We start from the raw sequence: 22,628 nt of genomic DNA, 5'->3' as shown, positions 1-22,628 counted from the left end.
AGGTCCCCAATCTATGATACAATATTATAATTTGAATCATAAGACAAAGTTAATTTACATTAACTACGAAATAGATTCAAACTATTATTCGAATATAGTACATGTACAATGACTGTATGTACATGTACAAACAGCATAGAATTACAGTTTCAATGTATCTTAGTATAACATAATATATCTGGCGGCTTTATGTTTTCAAGGCAAGGAAGGTAATGTATCATAGATGGATATATAGACATGGCCGTGTAATTGTAATAGTTTGTGATTACTTTGTATGCGCTTTCTAGTGAGAGTATTATTAAGAAATGTTTAATTATATTGTATTGCTGGTGATTCATAGAAGTCATTCTTTAACGTCCATTGAGCGTAAAAGGCATTTTTAATCATAAAAAAAACATTAAAAACCCCATTTTAATCCTGATCCAGTTACAATTTGCAAAATGTAACTGATTGGTTATATACTTGGGCATCTTTATGGGTTTTTTATGCTTTTTGCTATTAGTATTTGAATAATGTATTGATTTATTATTAAATGTGGTATGGAATCCTAAATACATGTACCATTTTGATCAAATATGCTACATTGTACTTTTATCACAAATAATTTCATATTCAGATATTTTTATAGTAAATACTTTATTACAGAATTATAAAAGATGTCCAAAAAATGTTAGCCTTACTTCGGAAATCATGAATACACCACATGAATGGGGCGGTAAATTACTACAGCAGTATCAGCAATTCCCGTTGGGTGTTCATGCTGTCTTAGCCAGATGTTATTGTACTTTCAGGAATAATGAAACCTGTTTATTATTTAAATTAATATCGTTTAAATCCCAAAATAATCTTTTGTTTTTTCCTTGTAATAAAATGCATCCTGAATCAGCATGGAAGAAACATATAAACACGAAACGATTTCTGAAAATTATAGTTTTCTTTACAGATAAATGATTAGTCTCCGTTGTTAGACATTTAAACGTTCGAACATAAATTATAATTAGTTTCCGTGCACATTTATCTATTTCTAATACATATAAATAACTTATTACAAAAGTTTGATTTCTATCGCTCACACTTTCATTAAGAATTTAATCTGTTGTTAATGATTTACAATGCAGGTAGTTCTTAATTCTCACATTATACAATTTATTGTTTATGATAGTTGATTCATTGTGATTAACCATTCAATAGCTGTCTGTTTTATGCAGTTTAATTAACTTACTTTACCAAAAATAAATCCACTTCAAATTGTTCTTGTTTTTTTTTCTTCTAAAATACACTCTTATATAAGAGCACGTACCCAAACATTTCAATGACAAGCAAGTGAAGTTTATTGATCATATGTATGATACCTTTTCAATAACTTTCCATTAATATTTATTATGCTCACTTTAAAAAAACGGTATTGTGCATTAGCATTTACTTAATTTGAATAACTGTTGCAATAAATATTGCAAAACGAAGATTCAAAAATAGAAACGTTTGAAATTTTGAAATTTTTCAAGAATTATATTATTATGCACCTATAATCATCTTTTATGAAATTGCATTTGCTACAAAGTTGTAGGTGCGGCAATAAATTAAGACAGGTTAACTAATTATTCTAAATGACAAATAGGTACGATTCAGACATTTTATAAAGACATACTGTGTACTTTTGGACGATTATAATTTACTCACCATGCATTTTTCTGTTAAACTGGTATTATTTTGGTAATTATAAAAGAAATAAGAAATAAGGTTCATTTGCATTTGAAACAGCTGTAGCTAAAAGATAATCGCACTTTAAAAAATGTTATGCATTGTTGATGGCTTCAGAACGTTAGAAATGATTTGTTTCCATACCATTACTTCTCAGCAAAAAGCTTTATAATGCATTACATGTACTGCTACTATAATACTACTGGACATATATAATTTGAAGTTTTACTACATGTATGATTTGGTTTTCTTGAATCCATCATTCATTTTATTGTACACAAAGAGATTTATTACTGCTTAACGCAGATTCTTGCTTAATAAATGGAGAGACTTAAGTAAAATTAGCTTCGCAATTCAATAATTGTATTGGAATCGAATGCTGTCGAGGGTTTCTGCTGATTCAGACAACACAGGTAAAGTGCAAGTCATTTAATTAGCCGGGCTATGAAAGACACTGTTTCATAACAGACGATGGGACTCATGGGAAAATAAAATGGAACATTCGTAATAATATCAGGAAAATTGTTACATAAACAAATTAGAGTAATTGTATATATTTACCGAACTTAGATCAATATTTTAAAAAATAATTACACATAATATGTTTATTCAATATATACATTTACGAGATTTGGAATTGTTTTTGTATTGTTTAGATAATAATTTGATAAAGCATTTAGAACTATGAAAGTTTAATGCAGTTTAATGTCTTTCATATTACTGTTAAAAAATCATAAACTGTTTTATCTTCTGTAAATAATGTAGCTCTAAGAAGGAATTTTACATTTCAGTTTGCTATGCATATATAAATAGAACGAAAACATAGTAATACAATATATTAGTAAAATATCGAAACATACAGAAATAAATATAAATTTGTAAATGTTCATTTTTTTAAGTTAAAAAATTCCATCGATCGCAGATTTTGAATAAATATGTCCGCCCTTCATTTGTGTAAGTTTTGGTACAAATTTATTAAAATGTGTTTATTTATTTAGTAGGAGTAACTCCTTCACAGTTGAGCATTAAATTTGCAAAGTTTTCGGCGCTCGATTTTAAAATTGGCATTTGCATTTCTTTTTTTAATAATAAGTGCATATATGTCAAACAAATGTCTTCGAATATCTGTTAAGTAGCAAAGGTCATAAAAATCAGGTCAAGAAACCACATTTTGATTGAAGCAATCAGCTTGATAAACGGAAAGATTGGACAATAACTTTCCATCCAGGGAGAATTTTATTATTATGCTATTAAGAACAATCGCGTGGCGTTGCAATTACTGTTACCTTGATTTTCAGTTGTTTGACAAACATAATTATGAGTGTCGTCTTATAATAAGTGGAAGAAAATGATGAAACAAAATGTTCTAAACACAGAATTCAATCTAATCTTATTGCCGTGAGTGATGCATTTATAATCGACCATGATAACGAATCTAAAATGTTAACTTTTATTTCTTTCATGATAATTGAAAACTATTCAATATTATAATAACCTTTAGAAATATAATTCTAATTTGTTAGTTTGTCATACACATTGTGTTTCACGTACATTAATTTTAAGGATCGCAAGTGAACACAGCGACATAATTAGGGGGCAATACGCAGTTTTCAAGGCTTCTCGGCAAACAAGTGACTGCGCCACAATCAAAACCTAACATACAAGTCTGTAATCACACACCTGAAATAAATGCATTTCATATTTAACATATACATATGTATCTCACAGCAAACAATTAAAAATACATGTCCACCTTCTACATTTCTGGCACATAGCCCTGTGTTTTTCATTGTTTTGGTCGCGAAAATCAACGACAAAAAGAGTGGATTACCCCTATTCGCAAAATAACAAAATTATACTAACGTCAAAAAATTAAATCACAAGCTATAGTGTTTCTTCCTTCTTAAACAATGCACAATCTGAAAATAAAATACAAACGGGGTGCCATCCACCTACTTTTTCACTATTCTAAGTCTTCTGCATACCCTTTAAATTGAAAAGCTGATTCACCGGCTAGCTCCCGCATCCGACAGGTACTCTCTCAAAATGCAAGGGTCAACGCCACTAAATTCAATTTTACTAAATAACTGAAACACAATACTAGTCATTGAAACTAACTTGAAATATAGTAACTATAACTATTTAGAACGTCAAATATCTACTTCAATTTCAAAACTGTCTCTTATTTGTAAATTTGACTCTGGCCAATTCGAAACTAAATGACCGAATCTGTGTACTGCCTCCTTAGGATATAAAATAAAAATATGAAAACATCAAGCGTAAGTCTTAGAGATAAAAGTTTGTATTACTACTGTGTGTCTAACATTAAAGAAAAATTCAATTCTAAATATATCAGTGTTCAGCGACATTGTATTGAAGGTAGCTTAGTGTTACAGATACATAATATGATGTTTTTAATAATATGTAAAAGGATAAGCCGCCTTTATAAGATCAATTCATGAAATATTCTATATTTTAATTTCATATACGAATACAAATAATTAGCTATGCGTTATTACTTGTTTTAGATTGTTGCCATGCTATGAAATATATAATTTATCTGACTGGGGGAACTTGATTGAAGATTATCGATTTTGTATCAATATAATGTCACTTTAAATGTAAATTTCAATTGAAAATAACGTCACTGAAAACAAAGACTTATATAGTCCACAAAGAACTCAAAAAATGGCTACATTGAAAATGTAATTCTTATATTTAGACTAGTAATTTAGTGATAAAGTACATAGGTTAACATTGCAATGACATGAATATGACTACATTACAAATTCTTTGCTAATGTATTAAAATGTAGAGTAAAAGAACTGTTTCAGATCTAGACGGTACATTTTATAAAATAAGTTCAATAGGCTTATTTATAGGGAGTCACGCAACAGAAAAAGAAACACTTCAAAGTGCCCAGCATGATCACATTATATTTAAAGAAAATCATTTTACCTTCCACTTACGGGGAAGCTTTTATCGGAATGTATTTCTGAATTCCATTCAGGAATACTGTATCTGTTTCAGACTGAAGAACGGATTTCAAATCGTAACATGACAAAAGTTCAGTCAAAAGAGTCCCATGTTATATGCAGCAGGCACACAACAAAGTTGAATTCTTCAGTTTATTTAAAGGTTATCTTGATAAAGAATACACGATGTCAGTTTCAAATTAATAGTTATCTTTTGTTTGAATAAGTATTCAATTAGTTCTGGAACGCTGATTGCATTTGTCCGAATGAATTAGCATGTTCACATGCCAGTACTTGTATAATTTGCAGATCATTATTTATTGTATAGATACATGTTCATTTTAATGTGTAGTTATACATACATGTTTATAATTTCTTATAAGTTAAACATGAGAACCTGGAAGTAATTCCGTGCACCCTTTTTGATTCTGATAAAAAAAATGGATTTAAGATTGTTAAATTTGTCAAAACATCTTAACATTTGCAATTAAAAGCAAGCCAATTTCTTGCTCAGGTTATGAAATCCATGTTTGTTTTTTGTTGTTTTTTTTTAATGAAAGTGTGGCGTGTAATAAACCTTTGCGTACTAGCATTGAATGAATGTTATTGAACTGTATACTGATGAGTCATACTTTGTTTTTATTCTCTCAATTACCTAATTAACAATATTATGTAGGTGATGCTGTTCCTCATATTTTTATATAACCTTAGGTTATGTAGAATGATATATTTGTTTATATTCTAATTTGTATTTATATACCCCCTTGACAATGTGACACATTACCTGTAATTTATCTACATTGTAACAGGATCTGTATCAATGATAAATAAACCTTCATGTCTCTTTGGTATACCATTGTGCTAATATGTGTTTTTGCCTCCGTACATATGTATTTGTGTTTTTCCCCATAGGGAAATTGGAACGATACTATAACATGCCTGGGAAATCAGTTTAAGAGAGTATCATAATCAATAGAGTGGACAATATTGGATATCTTCCATCTGCAGTACTTATTCGTAGACAATAGCTGTGAAGCGGAAAACTGATTTCCGTCCTGACAGTGATGTGCTTTGTCTCACGTTATTATTTACAACATAATTTAATTAACCATTTAGTGAAGATAACTTAGGTGGATGCTTACTTCATCTTTAAGTGAAACGATACATATATATTGGAGGTGTTTTGTATATTTCTTTTGAATTTATATGATTGGTTGATTTTATTGAGATCTATTTCATAAACGCTATAAATAATGGGGTTATCACATGGGAAAGTTGTTCATGGGTCTGATAATGGAATTAAAGCATACTCACATGCCTTTGATCTAAATGGGTCTCCGCCAGTACTGACAGCAAATGAAGTAAAAATACTGAAAGAAATGTGGAATACAGTTAAAGGTGATATCTCAAAAGTTGGAGTTATTACTTTTGTTAGGTAAGACCGACTAAAATTATTCAAATATCAGAAATTTCTTTCTTATTCAAATAACATTCAGATAAATAATTGTTTTTTTTTTGTATTCTCTTATTTGTCAAAAACATGTTAACATTATGCAGTCAAAAGCAAAGTAAAATTATTGTTCTTTTTCGTTTTTATTACATCTTTAATTTTTTCCGGTCATTTTCCGTTTTCTTCAACTTGACATTCAAAATATTCTCTTTCTATAAGTTATTTTTACTTAAGACTTGTGTTAATGGTCATATTACATACGAGAGTTGTGTAAAATACTAGACAAGTTCCAGTTTGGTAGTTCAGTAAAAGTTTCGAATATGGAACTTTAGTCATCTTAGAATATTGATTTAGACTGATGTTAATTATAAAAGATTTACAAGACTTAAACATATCACTATCTCACACGAAAACTTGAACATGCCATTCAATACATATTGTATAGAAATCATTTAACCCTTGCCACGCTAAATATCTTATGTGCTTTAAATTTCCATCTATCTATCTTAACAAATCATTGCATATATTTAGAGAACATTTGAAAATAAACACGGACTGAATACAGATAGAGAGCAGTGGACAGACACACAGACAGTTGGCTAGGGGTTACAATTTGTTTGTTTATAACGTGACGAACCGGTATTATGAACTTTCTTAATAAGTCGTTGTTAAGAGAGCATCTTACTTATACTTTCGGAAACTCTGAAACGAATAGTAATGATTTTGTTATGCTTTAGACAACACTAATTTATATTGTTCAGATACATATATGAGACATAATTGGTAAAAGCTGTGGTAACAAAAAAACCCTATTTTAATTTATCTAGGTTTGAAATATAGAAGGATGGACATAGCAGCCGTATTACTCTTGTACAATATCTAGTTTGAAATTTGCCCGACAATATGAAGCAGCTGCTCTCATATACGGAATACAAGAATCACATTGCACTCTTTTCATTAACGAGACCAGACAATTTGACGATTTTTTTATTTTCTTCATTTCCATTCATTTTGTTTTTCAATTCGCAGTTGTTGCAACTATATGCGGTTAAGAACTAATTTTGTTCTAGACAAAAGTTCAATTATCTTATAGCAGAGATTTTATCATTGTATTACAAGTTTTTGATTAGGAATCCATTGCACAATCCTCTCTGGTGAGCAGGCTAATTATCTACGACTGATTAAATTTACAAAAAGTCTTTCATATTAAAGTGTCTTATTTTCAAATCGGCTTGTCGCATGTACTTGTTTATGACACAATGGTTCAAATATAACTGCACAGATAAATTCTTAGGCAGATTCAAGGATTGTTTACCCCTTTACCGGCAACAATTCGTAAAATAATTTGTAATAAACGTTTGATTTTGGGCATATAAATATGAACAAGAAGTTTCTTTATACAAAGAAAATATTGCACGTAGGACACAAAATGGGCGCAATTTATTGAAACGCTTGTAATATGTATTCTCGGTAGGGTTAGTCCAGCAACTGTGCTACGAGTTGATTGTGTGTTGATTGTGTGTTGACAAAATTTATTACTCAATAATGAAATTTTAAAGCAAAGTCAAATGTTTTTTGGAAGGAACAGATAAAACAGAACTTTAATATCTGAAAATCTTTTAAATCAAAAGAAAGTACAAGCACCTTCTAAATCTGAGACACAAAGGAAGAAAATTCGCACCCAGAACTTAACAATAATTAAGAAAATAGACGCGTAAGTCATTTCAAAACGATTCTTTGTATTATTTTACTAATTCTAGAATGACAAATGACAATCCCGGATTTAAGTTTGTAACTTTAAATAGACCAATGAAAGTTCTATTTCTATTCATTTCTTCCCTGTAAACTTCACGGGAAGTGAAGATGATTTTAGACGGTCACCGGCCCAAAAAATAGTCAGCCAAAAATAAGGCAGGTAACTTTTGGTTGCAGATGGTAAAGTATTAAATACGAACTTACCCTGCTGCACAATTAACCAACATTAACAACATCACTGGTTTTTGTCTATTAAATTCGACAGTTACAGACAAAAGTTGTTGTTGTTTTTTTTGTTTTTTTTTGCATCACCTCAAACGAATGATAATAAGTACATGTACTGAAGTTTCATGTACTGAATATATGCTGTTATATCTATACCCAGTTGATGTATAATTTGACTAACGTGTCGGTATAAATATACATGCATATCAAAATTTAGAAAAGTAGAAATCAACGAATGGAAGAAAACCAAAATTAGCAGGTGAAAATTGCAAATTCGGTTTGTCCTAAGGTTATTCCATATCAACGTCTATACATTTGAGCATCAAAACATTCAAAACTTCCGATATTTGTTACAAGGAATGGTATTAAAAACCTTTAGAAATACATTATTGTATAAATAACTCACAATGTACTGATGTATAGTAATGTGAATTCTGAAAGGTCAGATGTAGCCTATATTATATAAAGAATATACTTCTAATACAAAGGATTGAGACAAATTATTTTTCAGGATATTGTAAATGTACGTGTTTTTAAATAACATTTAACTTGTATAACAACCCAATATAAGTTATTTTTATCTTAGACATTAACTTAATATCTTAATTTTATGCCGCAAATCATAAATCGTGATCAAATTGAAAATTATAAACACTTAAACAGCAGTTACTTTTGTAATAATAGAACAAAAATGTGAATAAACTATGCTGCACCAAACCTATCATTCAGCTGCTGATAATATCATTTATAAAACTTAATCAATGAACAATGTATATAAATCTAATACTACAACAAATATGCCCGTATGCTGTATTTAACAATCCCTAGGACATTCCCATAAAGGTGTAATAATGATATATTAAGTTACGAGTACATATAAGCTAGAATAGTACGACAAAAAAAGAGAAATCATAGAGAAAAACATTGCGGTGAATTGAACGCCGCCCTTCCTTGATTATCTTGTTTATCATATTCTTTTGCGTATTTACTCTTCAGCGAAGGACGGTAAACATGTAATTATTTGAGAATATGTCTTTACTTCAAAGCTATTAAAATATGATATTAAACATTTGTGTTCATATCTTAATGACTTATTCCATGCTGATTCAGAACAAGTTAAACTCAACAGAAATATTTGAATGAATTCGTGTTTATTGCATATTGTGGTTTTAGAAGAAGGAGATATTAGGCCTTTGTGCACTCATTTTAAGTGCCTTGTTGAGTAATTTGGATTGGCTAAGAAAACAGATAATACGTTTTAAGTGTGTGAACTATATTATTTTAAGTGTGACCAGAATTTTAAATGGCATCAGTTATATGGTAATGCCCGTATTATTAATACATTAAATATATTATTACATAATATATATATATATTTATTTATTTTCTCAAAATTTAAATTAGTAACTCGATATCTAAATGAATAAAGAGTATTTATTGAATTGTTTGAAAGTTTTATTAATTTATATCCTTGACTGCACCTGGCATTTAATGAAGATAATATAGAGCATTTTATGTATTTTATGAGTGCTTTTGCAGTACAGTGTTTGTTGCATGTAGATTTTAATGTAAATCATATATTGCTATAGTAAAAACATTTTTATTTTAAGCTTTCACATCAAACGAAACGTTAAGAAAGGTGTTGAGAAATGTTATATGTCTTAATTAAAGCATTCAAGTACATAGTTTTTTCTGTCAGAAAGCAAGCTTAATGAGAAGTAGAGGGTAAATGACTTTTTATCAATATGAGAGAGAAAATATATTAATATTAATCAGTTGGTTTATTTTCTATTTCCAGTTTGTTTGAGACACATCCGGAAGTTCAGAATGTGTTTATGTCATTCCGGACCAAGAACACATCCGACCTCGAGTACAATCACATTCTACGTGCGCATGCGCTGAGAGTTATGGGCACAGTCGACAAATGTATTTATAGACTGGATAACCGCGAGAAGTTGCGGGGATCTGATGATGGACTTGGAATACGACACCAGAACTACTCGGTTAAAATAGAATTACATCGATGTAAGTTCTACTCGTTCTTATTACATATAATGTGGACAAATATTTTGCAGTACATATTTTACATATCTTTTGATGTTTGAAAATTGTTTTACAAGCATAAAATATATATAATAAAGTACATAAAATACTTAAGTGTGGTTGCAACCGTAGTTACAACGTACAGGATCTTTAAACAAATTAACTTATGATTTATTTCCATAAACCTCATAAAAAGGGGTTATTAACATTATATATTCTGTTTGTAAATTTCTCTGTCCCCTTTATAGAGCATTTTACAAGAGGACGTATTTAATTGTCTTATCAGGCGATATCTGCAGGCATTAAAAATAATTTATGGTACGACTTCAGCGTCATATGTTCGTTATATGTTTAATTGTAATTTAATAATTGCATGAGTAATCCGTTTAATCGCTAAGAGGTTTGTGTGGCATAATTAATCACACACCTTGCTGTAAGTATATAGGCAAAAATATAGCATGGTTGGAATAAATTGAAACAGAGGCACAAACTGTTATGGTAACATATCTTTCACGCCACATTGTATGAACTAAAGTCAAATTGTTTTATTCATATACAAAAGTCCAGCAGCGCGTTCTTGTGATTTTATTTAACCATTGTATCATTTCAACTTCTAAATGAAATGAAACAATTAGTATGATATAATCTTTATACTCAATTAGTAACGGATAAACTCAATGCTATATGACAAAAATTAACAGATGTCTTTGGTTTGGTCCTTTATTAATAGACCTCCTAAAATGACGATGCCGGAAAATGTGCCGGTTTAAGGGATTATTAGTTCGCATGAAATGTATATACAGAGAGAAGTGAATTGCGTGACGTTCATTTTAAGTATCATAAAGTGTTTGGATATTTTAAAGAAGCATGTGTTAAGGGGCCGTGTTAGATTAAGCAACTTTCAATATCTTATATGAAAAATATCAATAAAAAATTGCCTAAACTTTGTTTATTTTTACATTTACTTTACGTGCAACCTTCAAAAGAATCTGAATTGTAAGATATTTACGATGTATACAAAATACAATTGACATTCTATATGATTATAAAGCATTGTTGTAACACCGAGCAAAGGTATTTATCCTTAATCCCAGTTTCATAATGTGCATCTATATTTCAGCTGATGGGGCCACAATTTATATCTTCCATTAAACCCCATCTTGAAAACATGTGGACAGAGGAACACGAACGTGCCTGGGAAAATCTCTTCCAGCTTATGTGTTATTACATGAAGAAAGGAATGTGTAGCATTTAACACATGTGAAGTGTGACGACTTGTTCGGATATATACATAGCAAATTATTCTATGGCAGGAATATACCGAAATGTGTCCTTATTGACCTATTTATTTAACTTCAGAGTGACTGTCGCGAAAGCAGATAACAGTTTAATGTATCTTGGAGTTTGTTTTCGCAATGGCGAGTTGTATCATTCAAAGGTTTTTTATCACTTTTATCGAAAATAAAAACACGTGTGATATTTTGTAGTGTATTTAAATTACGAAAGTATTTTATGTCTGTGAAGTGATAACATTGTTTATGTAAACATTATGCTCAAACTGTGCAATACGTTATATTTCTTAATGTGGAGCATTTAAAGTACGTGTATATGAAACATTGACGTTATTTTGTAGCGTTTACAGAATTATAGCCGTTGGCAATGAGGAACAATCATTTTTGTAGAACTGTAAATAGTCAAATATACGACTCAAAGCATTCAATCATTTTAGAAGGAACAATATCTCACACTTGTTTGTTGTTATTATGTTTTAAAAAGTTATTATTTTTCAAAACAATTCATGACTTGAAAATAGATTATTTTTCATTGACTCAAATTCAAAATTCATGTTTGTTTTGTTGTCTTGGTTTTGTTTTCTTTTGTTCAGAAAAATGAATTGCACATAAATATATATAGTGTATCAAATGAAGAGTATTGGGGATTTATATGAATAATGTGATTGAAATTAGACTTGACTTTGTGATTCAAATTTGAACAAAAATTCTGAAATAGACATGTCCTATCCCATTGGATAGTGTTCTTTTATAATTTCCAAAACTATCATTTTCGAACTGTAAAGGTTTAATACATTATGTTAAAAATATCTGAATATATTAATATTCTACAGGAATTAGTTTGCTTGGACCTTATCTTGATAGCATATTTTTATGATGAAAAGCACCCGTGTTCTTTTTAACCTTAATCACACCAGATCTGCTGTTTTGTAACGGATCAGAAAGGATGAATATCATGTTTAGACTTTGAGCGGATTCGTGCAAAATTCCATGAATTAATAAAATATTACCATGTTCCAATGAACAGATGAATTGACATGTCTGATAGTTAGTTATAAGTGTGTACATTTTTTTTTGGTTTCGTCGTTTAACTAATTTATGATTATTTTCGATGTTGCTTCTTTTGTTTTATGTATTTGAAAAGAGATTTATGTTGTTTCTTTAAACATTCAGTAAGGGATCAATTGTACATATCATCTTAAATGGAACAAAATACATTTATCTAGTCAAGACAAATATATATATATATAATTAAATTAGAGGGCAAAAGTTATGTCAACCATTGCCCGTATAATATCTTAAATGGACTTTTCCAGTTTTTTGTTGTGACAAAACTATTCATCATGTTTAAGGGAAAACTTGAAAATCGATAGTGACTGAAAAGCAAACAGTACAGATAATGAATACCAGCACAGATGATATTTTGGATTGCACTGGTCGCATTTGTAGCGACCGTAAGACCCTTTGTTAAAATATATTTTAGCGTATCATTATACAACACATACAGATAATCGAAGAGGGTTCGAAAAGGCAAATATTAGAATAGGTTCGACAAATAAATAAATAAATATGGAGTTTTCATCTTTCTGTCTAACAAAAGAAGCATTTATATATTATATTGTTCTATAATTACGGTCACTCATTTTCACTGTACATAACCATAGCAACGCGGTTGAATCAATTATCAGTCACTAACATTTGTAAACATATTATCATTTTGTCTACTATTGAATGTTCAGTTGTTGTTAATGAATCAAAACTTGTGAAATAAAGTTTTTAAATGAATATTTCTTATTTATTTATTTTATAGTTTCTTCTTACAAGTTAGTTACTATGTTAGTTGTGAGATAAGATTTCATTTCAAAACAGTATAACTTTTATTGTACTCGAAAATAGTTAAGTTACGATTGATGGCAATTCAGTACAAAGTACAAATACTCAATACATGAAGTTACCAGCAACATTAAGAATCATACATATAATAAATCTGGTAAACCAAAGGGATGTTGCACTTTTTCATTATTCTCTAGTAATCGAGTCTGCAAATTTCATGTAATTTTGTTGTTTTTACACTTTTTTTCCAGATATTTGACCTTCTATACATAATCGGAACACTTTTAAACAATTATAATCGTTGAAAGAGAAAACTTATGTTTGGCATTTATTTCCTGACTAAAATGGTGTTTGTCAGATTTCTTTTGTGAATTGTTGACATGTTACAGTGATGGCTTATTGGTATTAACACTGTACAAAATGGCTATGGAAATTCAGAAAATGTAAATCTACTAATAATTAGATTTGACATGTATTGGAAAATATTCATTCTGATTAAAATTAAGCATTCATGCGCTGTCGTATAGTAGCAAACGAGAGAATTATTTTGTTCGTATAAACAAACCTTTAAATATTCCCTACATAAACAAATTAACCTTTAAAAATTTGGAATAGTCAATTCAGTCTGTGATTTTGTCTCCATGCATCTACTTAGTCTCCGTTTTTGTACTTGTTGTCAAATGTGTGGGTAATTAATAGCGCTATCATGGCGTTTAAAGTAATGTTTTTATTGACCCATATCAATTACTCAAACAATTTGCAAGAACTGAGTTCTGTGTACTTAAAATGATATCTTTCTTTCATTAAATCTAAAAGATACAGACGGAAAATTACGTAATTGTTATTGGCAAGGGGAATGACTGGACATCTGAGATTGTATCTTAATTGAAAATATTGTATTCGATTTGAATTTGATTAGAATGTATTGCATTAAGGGAGAAAAAGGATTGGTTATGGGGAAGAAATAAAGTGGGATATTTGTGCTATGTTTTTTTTTATCTAAAGTCGTGGTTTTTCTTGACAGCAATGAATCTCTATAAAAACATTTGCGATTTTATGATCAAATAAAGTCATGTCCCTATTGAATAGCCGACATATAGACAATGTATTGTTTTATAAACTACTTTCAACTGGCAAATTTGAGCAATGAAATTGATACAATTATTAAATCATCAATTGCATAAATTTATATACCTTCATATTAAGAGACTGTAGAAGTAAATTATTAATGATAAAAGTTAAGAAAATACATTCAGAATTGATAGCCAATCGTATCTTAGATAAATCGAGCATAACGTATTGGATAGTTTATTCAACATTGAAGTGTATCAAATTGATTGACAAATAGAAGCCTTTGTAAATCGCTATGTTTTGCTAAATCAATCTTTTGTCAAACATACGCGTCCAAAATAATTAAACATGTTAATTGAAACTTGTTTACGTTTGCGTCTATCGAAATAAACAACAACAGGTCAATACCTTGCTTTATCAGATTTTAAGGAGTGTTTATGTGCAAAACATCATGTACCTATAATTTGTTTCGGATGATATAGAATTAAATAAAATATATCTTACAAACACAATTTCACAATATACACAATAACGATCTTTGTCTACATGTTACAATGATTCTTTATTCTTTCACTATTTCATATCGGCACACACAATATTATAATATCTTATTATTTTAAATTATTACCAAATTAAGTAAATCATAATAGTTCTGTTTTGACAATTTTGTCTCATACATATATTATATAAGTACCACATCAATTTTATATTTATATATTTTAATCACATTAAATGTCATTTTCCGTATAATATTACCCTTTTCATATTGTTTTGTTTTATACACGTATAAAATTACATTGTCATGACTTCATCGCCTTTGCGTTTCAAAAGAAAAAGGCTTATAAAAGTTTTTTTTTCCCTCAATGTCATTTGCCACACACACACACACGCACACACACACCAACGCACGCACGCATGCAACAACAACAACAACAACAAAACAAACAACAACAAATAAAAAACAAATTCGTCTTTATTTTATTAATCATTTTTGAAAACTATAAATTCGTCCGGAGGCCCGTTGTATAGATAACCGTAATCATTGGCGGTATTTCATTCTTTTCAACGCGATGCGGTTTCTAATTTTAACCCTTTGAAAACAAATACTGTGTAGGTTATTTTCACGATTTCAAGAACAAAGATGACGTTGTCCACAAAGCTGAAAGGTAAACTAGCAAAACATTCTTATATATAAAAAAAATTGACAAAGTTAAAATTATTTCAAGTTGATTTGTTAAAACAACTCCAACCATTTTTTCTTCTAACAAAAATCAACAATTTGTTTAACTTCCATGGAAAACGGTATTTTGATTCTTCTTCTAATGCCTATCTGTAAAAACTGGTTTGATTGCAATGATAAAAATAGTTTTCTCGGAAGGCGAAACATAAACGATGGTCATCAGATCTACATGGAAAATATAAGTCAATTTAAACTTTCGTCAGATAACGTGTATTAAAACCTCTTTCTTAGGTCTCTTTTCTTGAAAGTTTCTAATTAGTAACTACATTTTCACACACACGTTTGGCTTCTTACATGTTGTAAGCCTTACTTTTATTAAAGGGAAATATAAAAGGTAAGAAGCCATAAATCTCTATTTTGAAATATTCATAAAATGATTTAAAACGTTTTAATATCTTATATTGCCATTATTCAAACGTATCGGTAGGTATATCTGAAGATACGATAAGGATTCTCGAATAAGAATAAGATTGAGAAGATGATGGTGAAGTATATGATACAGAAGAAGAGGAAGAAGGAGAAGAAGCTGTTGTTATGATATAATGTCAGTAAAAAGATTACAGATTTAATTGAATTTTTTATAATTAAAACATCAAATTTTGTGTTGAATAGATAAAATGTAATGCTGATTTATGGAACAAAACGTTTACCTGCAATCTTTCAAGTATATGGACATTATACATCAGCATCAATTGTTTGTCGTCGTCCCTTAAGCTTCAGTCACACTACACCGCATAGCGTTAACGGACGCCAAACGCAAAGAAAAATGCGGCTGAAAGTTATCCGGTGATCAAAAGCATTTCCCGCTGCTGCTCGGTGCTCTCATGATCGCTGTACGGGGTGCATAAAATGTACAAAACTCACAATGACCGAACGATCAACACACATAAACCGGATGAACGACGTACAGTTAACGGACTTCGACGTACTAGTAACGGATTTGTACCGCACAAAACGTACACGCAGCGCATGAAGAACTGACAAAACGTTCTTTTAACGTTCGACGAGCGTATTTCTACCGGTCACGTGACGGACAAAACTGGTATAAATAGTCCGATTTTTTTTTTCGTTTCGTAATTTGCAGCTTTAAGGTCGGACTCGTTTCACAACTAAGCATCAGATGCAGCACCGCGGCCTCCGATGTCGGCACAAATGAACTTGTAGTCGTAGTCAACGAGGGCAAGCATGACAATGGAGTTATACTTCTTATAGTTAATATGTGGACCCGGAACTAGGTAGACACTTTAACAGGCAATATGCTTGCAATCCAACGCACCCAAAGTGTGAGGAAAGTTCCATTTTTCCAAGAAGCCATCTGAAATGCGTTTCCAGTCAGCAGCTGTTGTTGGCAAAGGAATGACCTCGTTCACATACATGTAAGCAAATTATCGATATTTTAAAAGACCAGAAATTATATACATGTAATTGTTCGAGTTATCATTCAGAATCATAGGAAAATAAAAACTATTTTCTTCTCGCACGATGACAGAGATGGTGTTGTGAGGTATCCTCCACGCAAACCGCATGTTGGAATACTTTGACCCTGACGCAAGATGTCCGAGTGTAACGGCTATCTTCATTCCAGGGTCAAGTGGGGTTCTGTATGTGGTATATTATTTTGTTATTCTGGGATCCACTCGTTCCAGAATCTCATCAAACATCAAACGCTGGTCTTTTCTCGGCAGCTCCATCATGAGTTGATCGTAGAGACCAAACATTCGACGTCTCTCAGGACCCAGCCAAGCCTTTGACCACCACCCCCGCAGTCGCCTCCTTCTTCTCCTATTTTCATAAGCGACAATATCTACAGGTCAATACGTGCATGGATCACGGCCGCTTGATAGTGCAGGCGGGCTCTAACGCGACACTCCATAATATGTGGATCATTAACTCAAACTATCAAAGTTTCAGAAGGTCCTTACACTTGAAATGCAGGAAAATATATGACAGTTATAACCAGGGAAACCACGTTTTATTCATCATCAGTTTTGTGCGGTGGCCCATCGATTCATGTATGTTATTTATCAGTTCTTATACGTCCCTTGTTCGTTATCGTCCGTTTAACATACGTTACATCCGCTGCATGTTCGTTAATAGTCCGGCCGTGAATCAGGTTCACCGGACAAGAACGGACTCGAACCGGACAAGTACAGAATAAGGAACGTACGAGTAACGAACAAAACGCATACCAGCGCATGGTTACCGTACATCTGACGGACAACTTTATCCGGTGGTGTACGTTCCAAATTTTGAACATGTTCAAAACTTTCCACCGAACGGAACGAACACCGCCGGACACCGCCAGACAAGAAGCGCAAACGCCGCATGATAAACGGAAAAGAAACGCATGCGAACGGACATGGACGGATTGAAAATTTTGTTATGCGTTGGACGTCCGTTAACGCTATACGGTGTAGTGTGACTGAAGCATTATGTATATGTAGTTTTAAATGTTGTTATCGTATTTTAAGTCATTTCGTATGCTCATTTATGGTCTACATTAATATCTTACTCGGGGTTATGTTAATGTTCTTATATCGTTTATACTTGTGTTGCTTTCATGTGTGTGTTGTTATTTCTTCTACATTATGGTAATATTATTGTTCGTCTTAGTATTATACATACATTTTAATGTATACTCTATAATAATGCAGCCATCTCGTTTATACATGTACATGCATTAATATCGTAATATCGAATACAGTAATTTCGTTATTTATTCTACATTTATTTATGTCGATATCTCGGCAAAGGTTTCGTCGGTATTACATCTTTTCACTATCGTATTTTAGTTCTTGTTTATCTATTTTGCTTTTAGGTTTCAATTGAACTGGTGGTAATTTTGATACCATCTTGATGTTAATGTCGTTATATTGTGTATATTATATACATGTATTATTATTATTTGTGTTTATGTTTCATCTTTATTCATATTCATGTCGGTATCTTGATCATTATATATCGTTTTATAGAAAAAAAGGTAAAAAAAAACGTTGTTTTGTCGTTTGTGGAAATTTTTGCCGCTTAGTGCCCAAATATCGACATATTTTTACCTCCTAAAAATGATTTCATTTAGATACGTTTTATCTGTATACTCATTATAACATACAAACAAAACAACGCATTGAAACATGCGTTTTTTAAAATTGAATACGGCATATGTATAATCTTTTATGCACTGATAGTTGTAAATTATATGTTGCATTCTTTAGAGATCGCATCTTAATTAAAATATATTTTGGTCGTACGTCTAAATAAGAAATTACAATTGACATATTTTTAATTAAATCCATTACTATTCTTTTTTAAGAACCAATAATAAACTAAAATGGGGTATTGACTGATCTGTCCATACTATACTGATGTGCAAACGTAGGAAGTTCCAACAACAAGTCCGCTCATTTTTATTTCTAAAAAAAGAAATAAATAAATATTTAAAAAAAAGTAATTTGCAATAATATCCCTCAGTATTATGTATCATCATGCATTATTTTCAACCTTTAAATAATTAAAGAAAAAGCAGTTAATCAATGTCACTCTAGCTAAAAGAGTAAAATATGTAAGTACATGTCTATATATAGAAATAAATTCTACATTAGTTGAAGACACATACTTTATTCAAAACATTGTAAATATTTTTTATAACATATAATTCCCAATAGTACCATATTTTAGGCATCCAGTAATACACTTATTGGCAATAATGGTAAGTCATACTTCCCTTTTAAAGTTCATAGAAACAACTTCCTTGTATAAAACATAAAATTAATTTAGCAGACAATGAACAAAAATATTCAGTTCGACCGTTTCCTTCCAATTGTACATTGCACTAATTGCTCTTTCATATGTCAAGAAACGTAATTATCGGGAGGCGTTATTGTACCGACTTAACTTATGTTTTATCCTAAAGTCAGTTACCTGCTGAATTCCATCAAGTGCACGTCCGCCCACTTAAATGCAGATCTGACAATTGTGAATAATGTACAGAAATGACCGAATAAACTTATATAACTAAGGACGAATATTAGGACATTAAGTCAACAAAACAGGTTTGCATAAACGATCGTAAAAAAAGGTTATGATTGAAACAGTTTTTGATAGGTGAATTACGTATATCATCCCTCTATCACAAAACATGCATTTTTGGTCCTTTGGTGTCAGTGCCTCCAACACACAAATTGTATAAATGAAACCAAGTCTAATCTTTTAGACTTTTGTATTTCTTAACATTGTTTCGATGATCTCCCATTTCCAGCATGTTTTAAAATGACAAAGAATAAACAATCAAGGACACGGCACCAAAAGCATTTGATAAATGATAATAACAATATATGCTTATAAGTAGTGCGTTGAAATCGCCTTGCTTTTAGGGATAACTACTATCCAAGTAAATGTGAATCTGTCATTGGAAAAAACCAGTCACTTGCCACAAAATGTTCTACCCGAACATTTTCGGACCTTCCCGTCAATCTTCAGATAAAGACCACGAACATAATGAACTAATACGTCATTTTGGTAAAACCTCCGTCCTACGAAAAAAAAGCAAACGCGTCAACAGATAGTAAGTCAATGCTGGACTAATTTTATCCGAATATACCGTTATTTCGTCCGCTTAAATTCATTATGTTTATAGATACTCCTATAAAATATATAAACTTAAGTGTATTCTTTTTGTATGTTAGTAAAATACGAAAGTACAATATGTAAACCTGTTTACATTGATGAGCATTTGTATAATTATCTAAGTCATGTTGTAGAATTATTTTTAAATATGTATTATGTCTAATATGATTATAGACAATAGTCGAGATGTTCAGCTTGTGGTAAAATGTTATTTTTTATTGCCCTGTTAGAAAATGTTGGAATTCTGTTTATACAGTCAAGTGTATTCGTATTCACAACAGAGACTATCTGAAGGTAAAGACTTATCATTAAATGATTCTTGGATGCAAGTACCGTTGTCTTAGGCAATAAAAATGTTTATAGAAACTACCAAATTATATTGATAAACGTTGAAATAAAGAACATAAGAATGCATGAATAAACTTTGAAACATGTAGAGTGTATAGAATAAGAACAATGACAAAGATATTTGAAAATTCATTTCGTTACCAATGATGAATTATCTTTGCTTGCTCCTGTACTGCAATGTTTTTTTTTTTATAAATTAATGCCTTTTCTTCTCATTAAAGACATTTTATTTCATAATCTTAGATTATTAAATGGAATTACGAGGCAGATTCGCTAGAAAAACGAATAGAATATTGTTTTATGTAATAACAAATTTAAAACAGTCTTGTTGGATTCGTAATCTAAGAAGTATTGCACAGCATTAATTTGCTATAAGACGTACACAAACTGATTTATTCTTGCTTGCGGTTGAACATGATATCGATAGACGATTATATTTTCAATAAGTGGCTTTTCTTTATATAATAACTATAGATTTATAACACTAAAATGGCCATTTTTTATGGAAAAAATCAGATATGAAATGACAATCTGTGACATTTTCACGTGTATGTTAATGTATAAAATGCAATGAAACGTCTACATCTTTTAATGCTGGTTGTACATCAGTTTGTTTGATATTTTATAACATACTTTGCTTGAAGAACAGATGTTGAAGGCCATCCAGACATGCGGGTTATATTCAAGTAAGATTGTTTTTATAATATCAAACGACGTTGAGAACTTAATACAAAACTTAATTTTTTTTTGTACTATATAAAAAAAAATCTGAAAAACAGTACAGTTTTTTTTTTCGTTAAGTTGTTAGGCTTAGTGGGCCAAATTAAACTAAACCTGTTTTAACTTAAATAAATATTATGTTAATATTAAGTTTTTGAAAAAGAAAACAAATAAGCAATCATTTGAACAATGACAACTCCACTAAATTTAGTTTTATTTTAAACAGGCATGTTCAATTTCCCATCTTTATTAATATTCATAATTTTACCTAGCAACGGAAAAATATATATTAAAATTTCTATATAGTGTCACGTTTGAAACTTCTAAAACAAAGTTTCCTTGCAATAGTATAATTTTAAAGTCTAAATAAAATTTGAGCATTTAAAATGTTTTTTATTTCAGTGTGTAACAAAACACACACTGTTCTAGTGCATTTACAATTCCATTCCAAAATGGTTCCGTAAATGTTACAAGTAATTCATTTCAGATAAACATTGTGTTTATAATGCGAAATTAGGAATTCTTAAATCTACATATTGCAGACTATTCTAATGTTTTTATTTGTGCAAAATTAATTAAATGTTAAAGATTGTATTTTCATTGGAAATTGTGTGTCTCGAACAAAAACTGGCCATGTTCGTACAAAAGATTTATACTATTGAATATGATACATTACATAATCGTTAAAAAAAGAATATTTTTGATGTAGGAAAACCCTTGACAAAAAGACTTATTTTTTATACACGACAGCCAAGTTTTATTCTTAAACATTTGAAATTCAATGGTTGCAGCAACCTCTTATAAATAATTCTAAAATGTATCTGTTCAATCAAATAAATTATGTCGGGGTGAGCTGTACGGGTATTGCGTTAGGGCCAGCGCGTTTTCTCTGAGAACGAAAAGCCCGAAGCACGACAGTACGATGGTGACAAACTTACGAACAGTACGAAAAAAGTCAAGCAGCGGATTTTTATTCGATATACATACGACATATATATTGGTGATAGCCCATCGTAATGTCGTACTGTAACATTCGTACTGTCGTACTGTCACATTCGTACTGTTGTACTGCCGCCAATGTAATGTCGTGCTTCGCCATCGTAATGTCGTATTACCACTTTCATACTGTCCTCGTACTGTCAGCATCATTCGGTCGTGCCTGATGCTTCTCGTTCTCAGAAAAAAGGCGCGGGTCCTAACGGAACACCGTTGAGCGGAGTATTAAACCTGTTAAATGTTGTTGTTTGTTTTTTTTTTTTTTAATTTGTTTTTTTACTATTCACGTCTTAACTGCATAAATAATTAACTAAATAAAAATTTGTAAAGTCTGATCAACAAAATAAAGCAATTCT

At 30.6% G+C, this 22,628-nt stretch overlaps 1 protein-coding gene across 1 annotated transcript; it reads left to right on the top strand.

Moving 5' to 3' along the window:
* The first annotated feature begins 5,517 nt into the window (after window positions 1–5,517).
* LOC132715870 (uncharacterized) lies at window positions 5,518–12,007 on the top strand. The gene is made up of 3 exons (XM_060699002.1): window positions 5,518–6,111; window positions 9,905–10,131; window positions 11,256–12,007. Exons 1-3 carry the CDS (start codon window positions 5,930–5,932, stop codon window positions 11,402–11,404), a joined length of 558 nt encoding a protein of 185 aa, XP_060554985.1. The 5' UTR covers window positions 5,518–5,929; the 3' UTR covers window positions 11,405–12,007.
* Window positions 12,008–22,628: the final 10,621 nt, after the last annotated feature.

Source organism: Ruditapes philippinarum, unplaced genomic scaffold (assembly GCF_026571515.1).
Source record: "Ruditapes philippinarum isolate M1 unplaced genomic scaffold, ASM2657151v2 ctg2246_1_1_1_1, whole genome shotgun sequence".
NCBI classification, from domain to species: domain Eukaryota; kingdom Metazoa; phylum Mollusca; class Bivalvia; order Venerida; family Veneridae; genus Ruditapes; species Ruditapes philippinarum.
The sequence above is the reverse complement of the archived record's forward strand: the minus strand, read 5'-3'. Positions and strand labels throughout refer to the sequence as shown.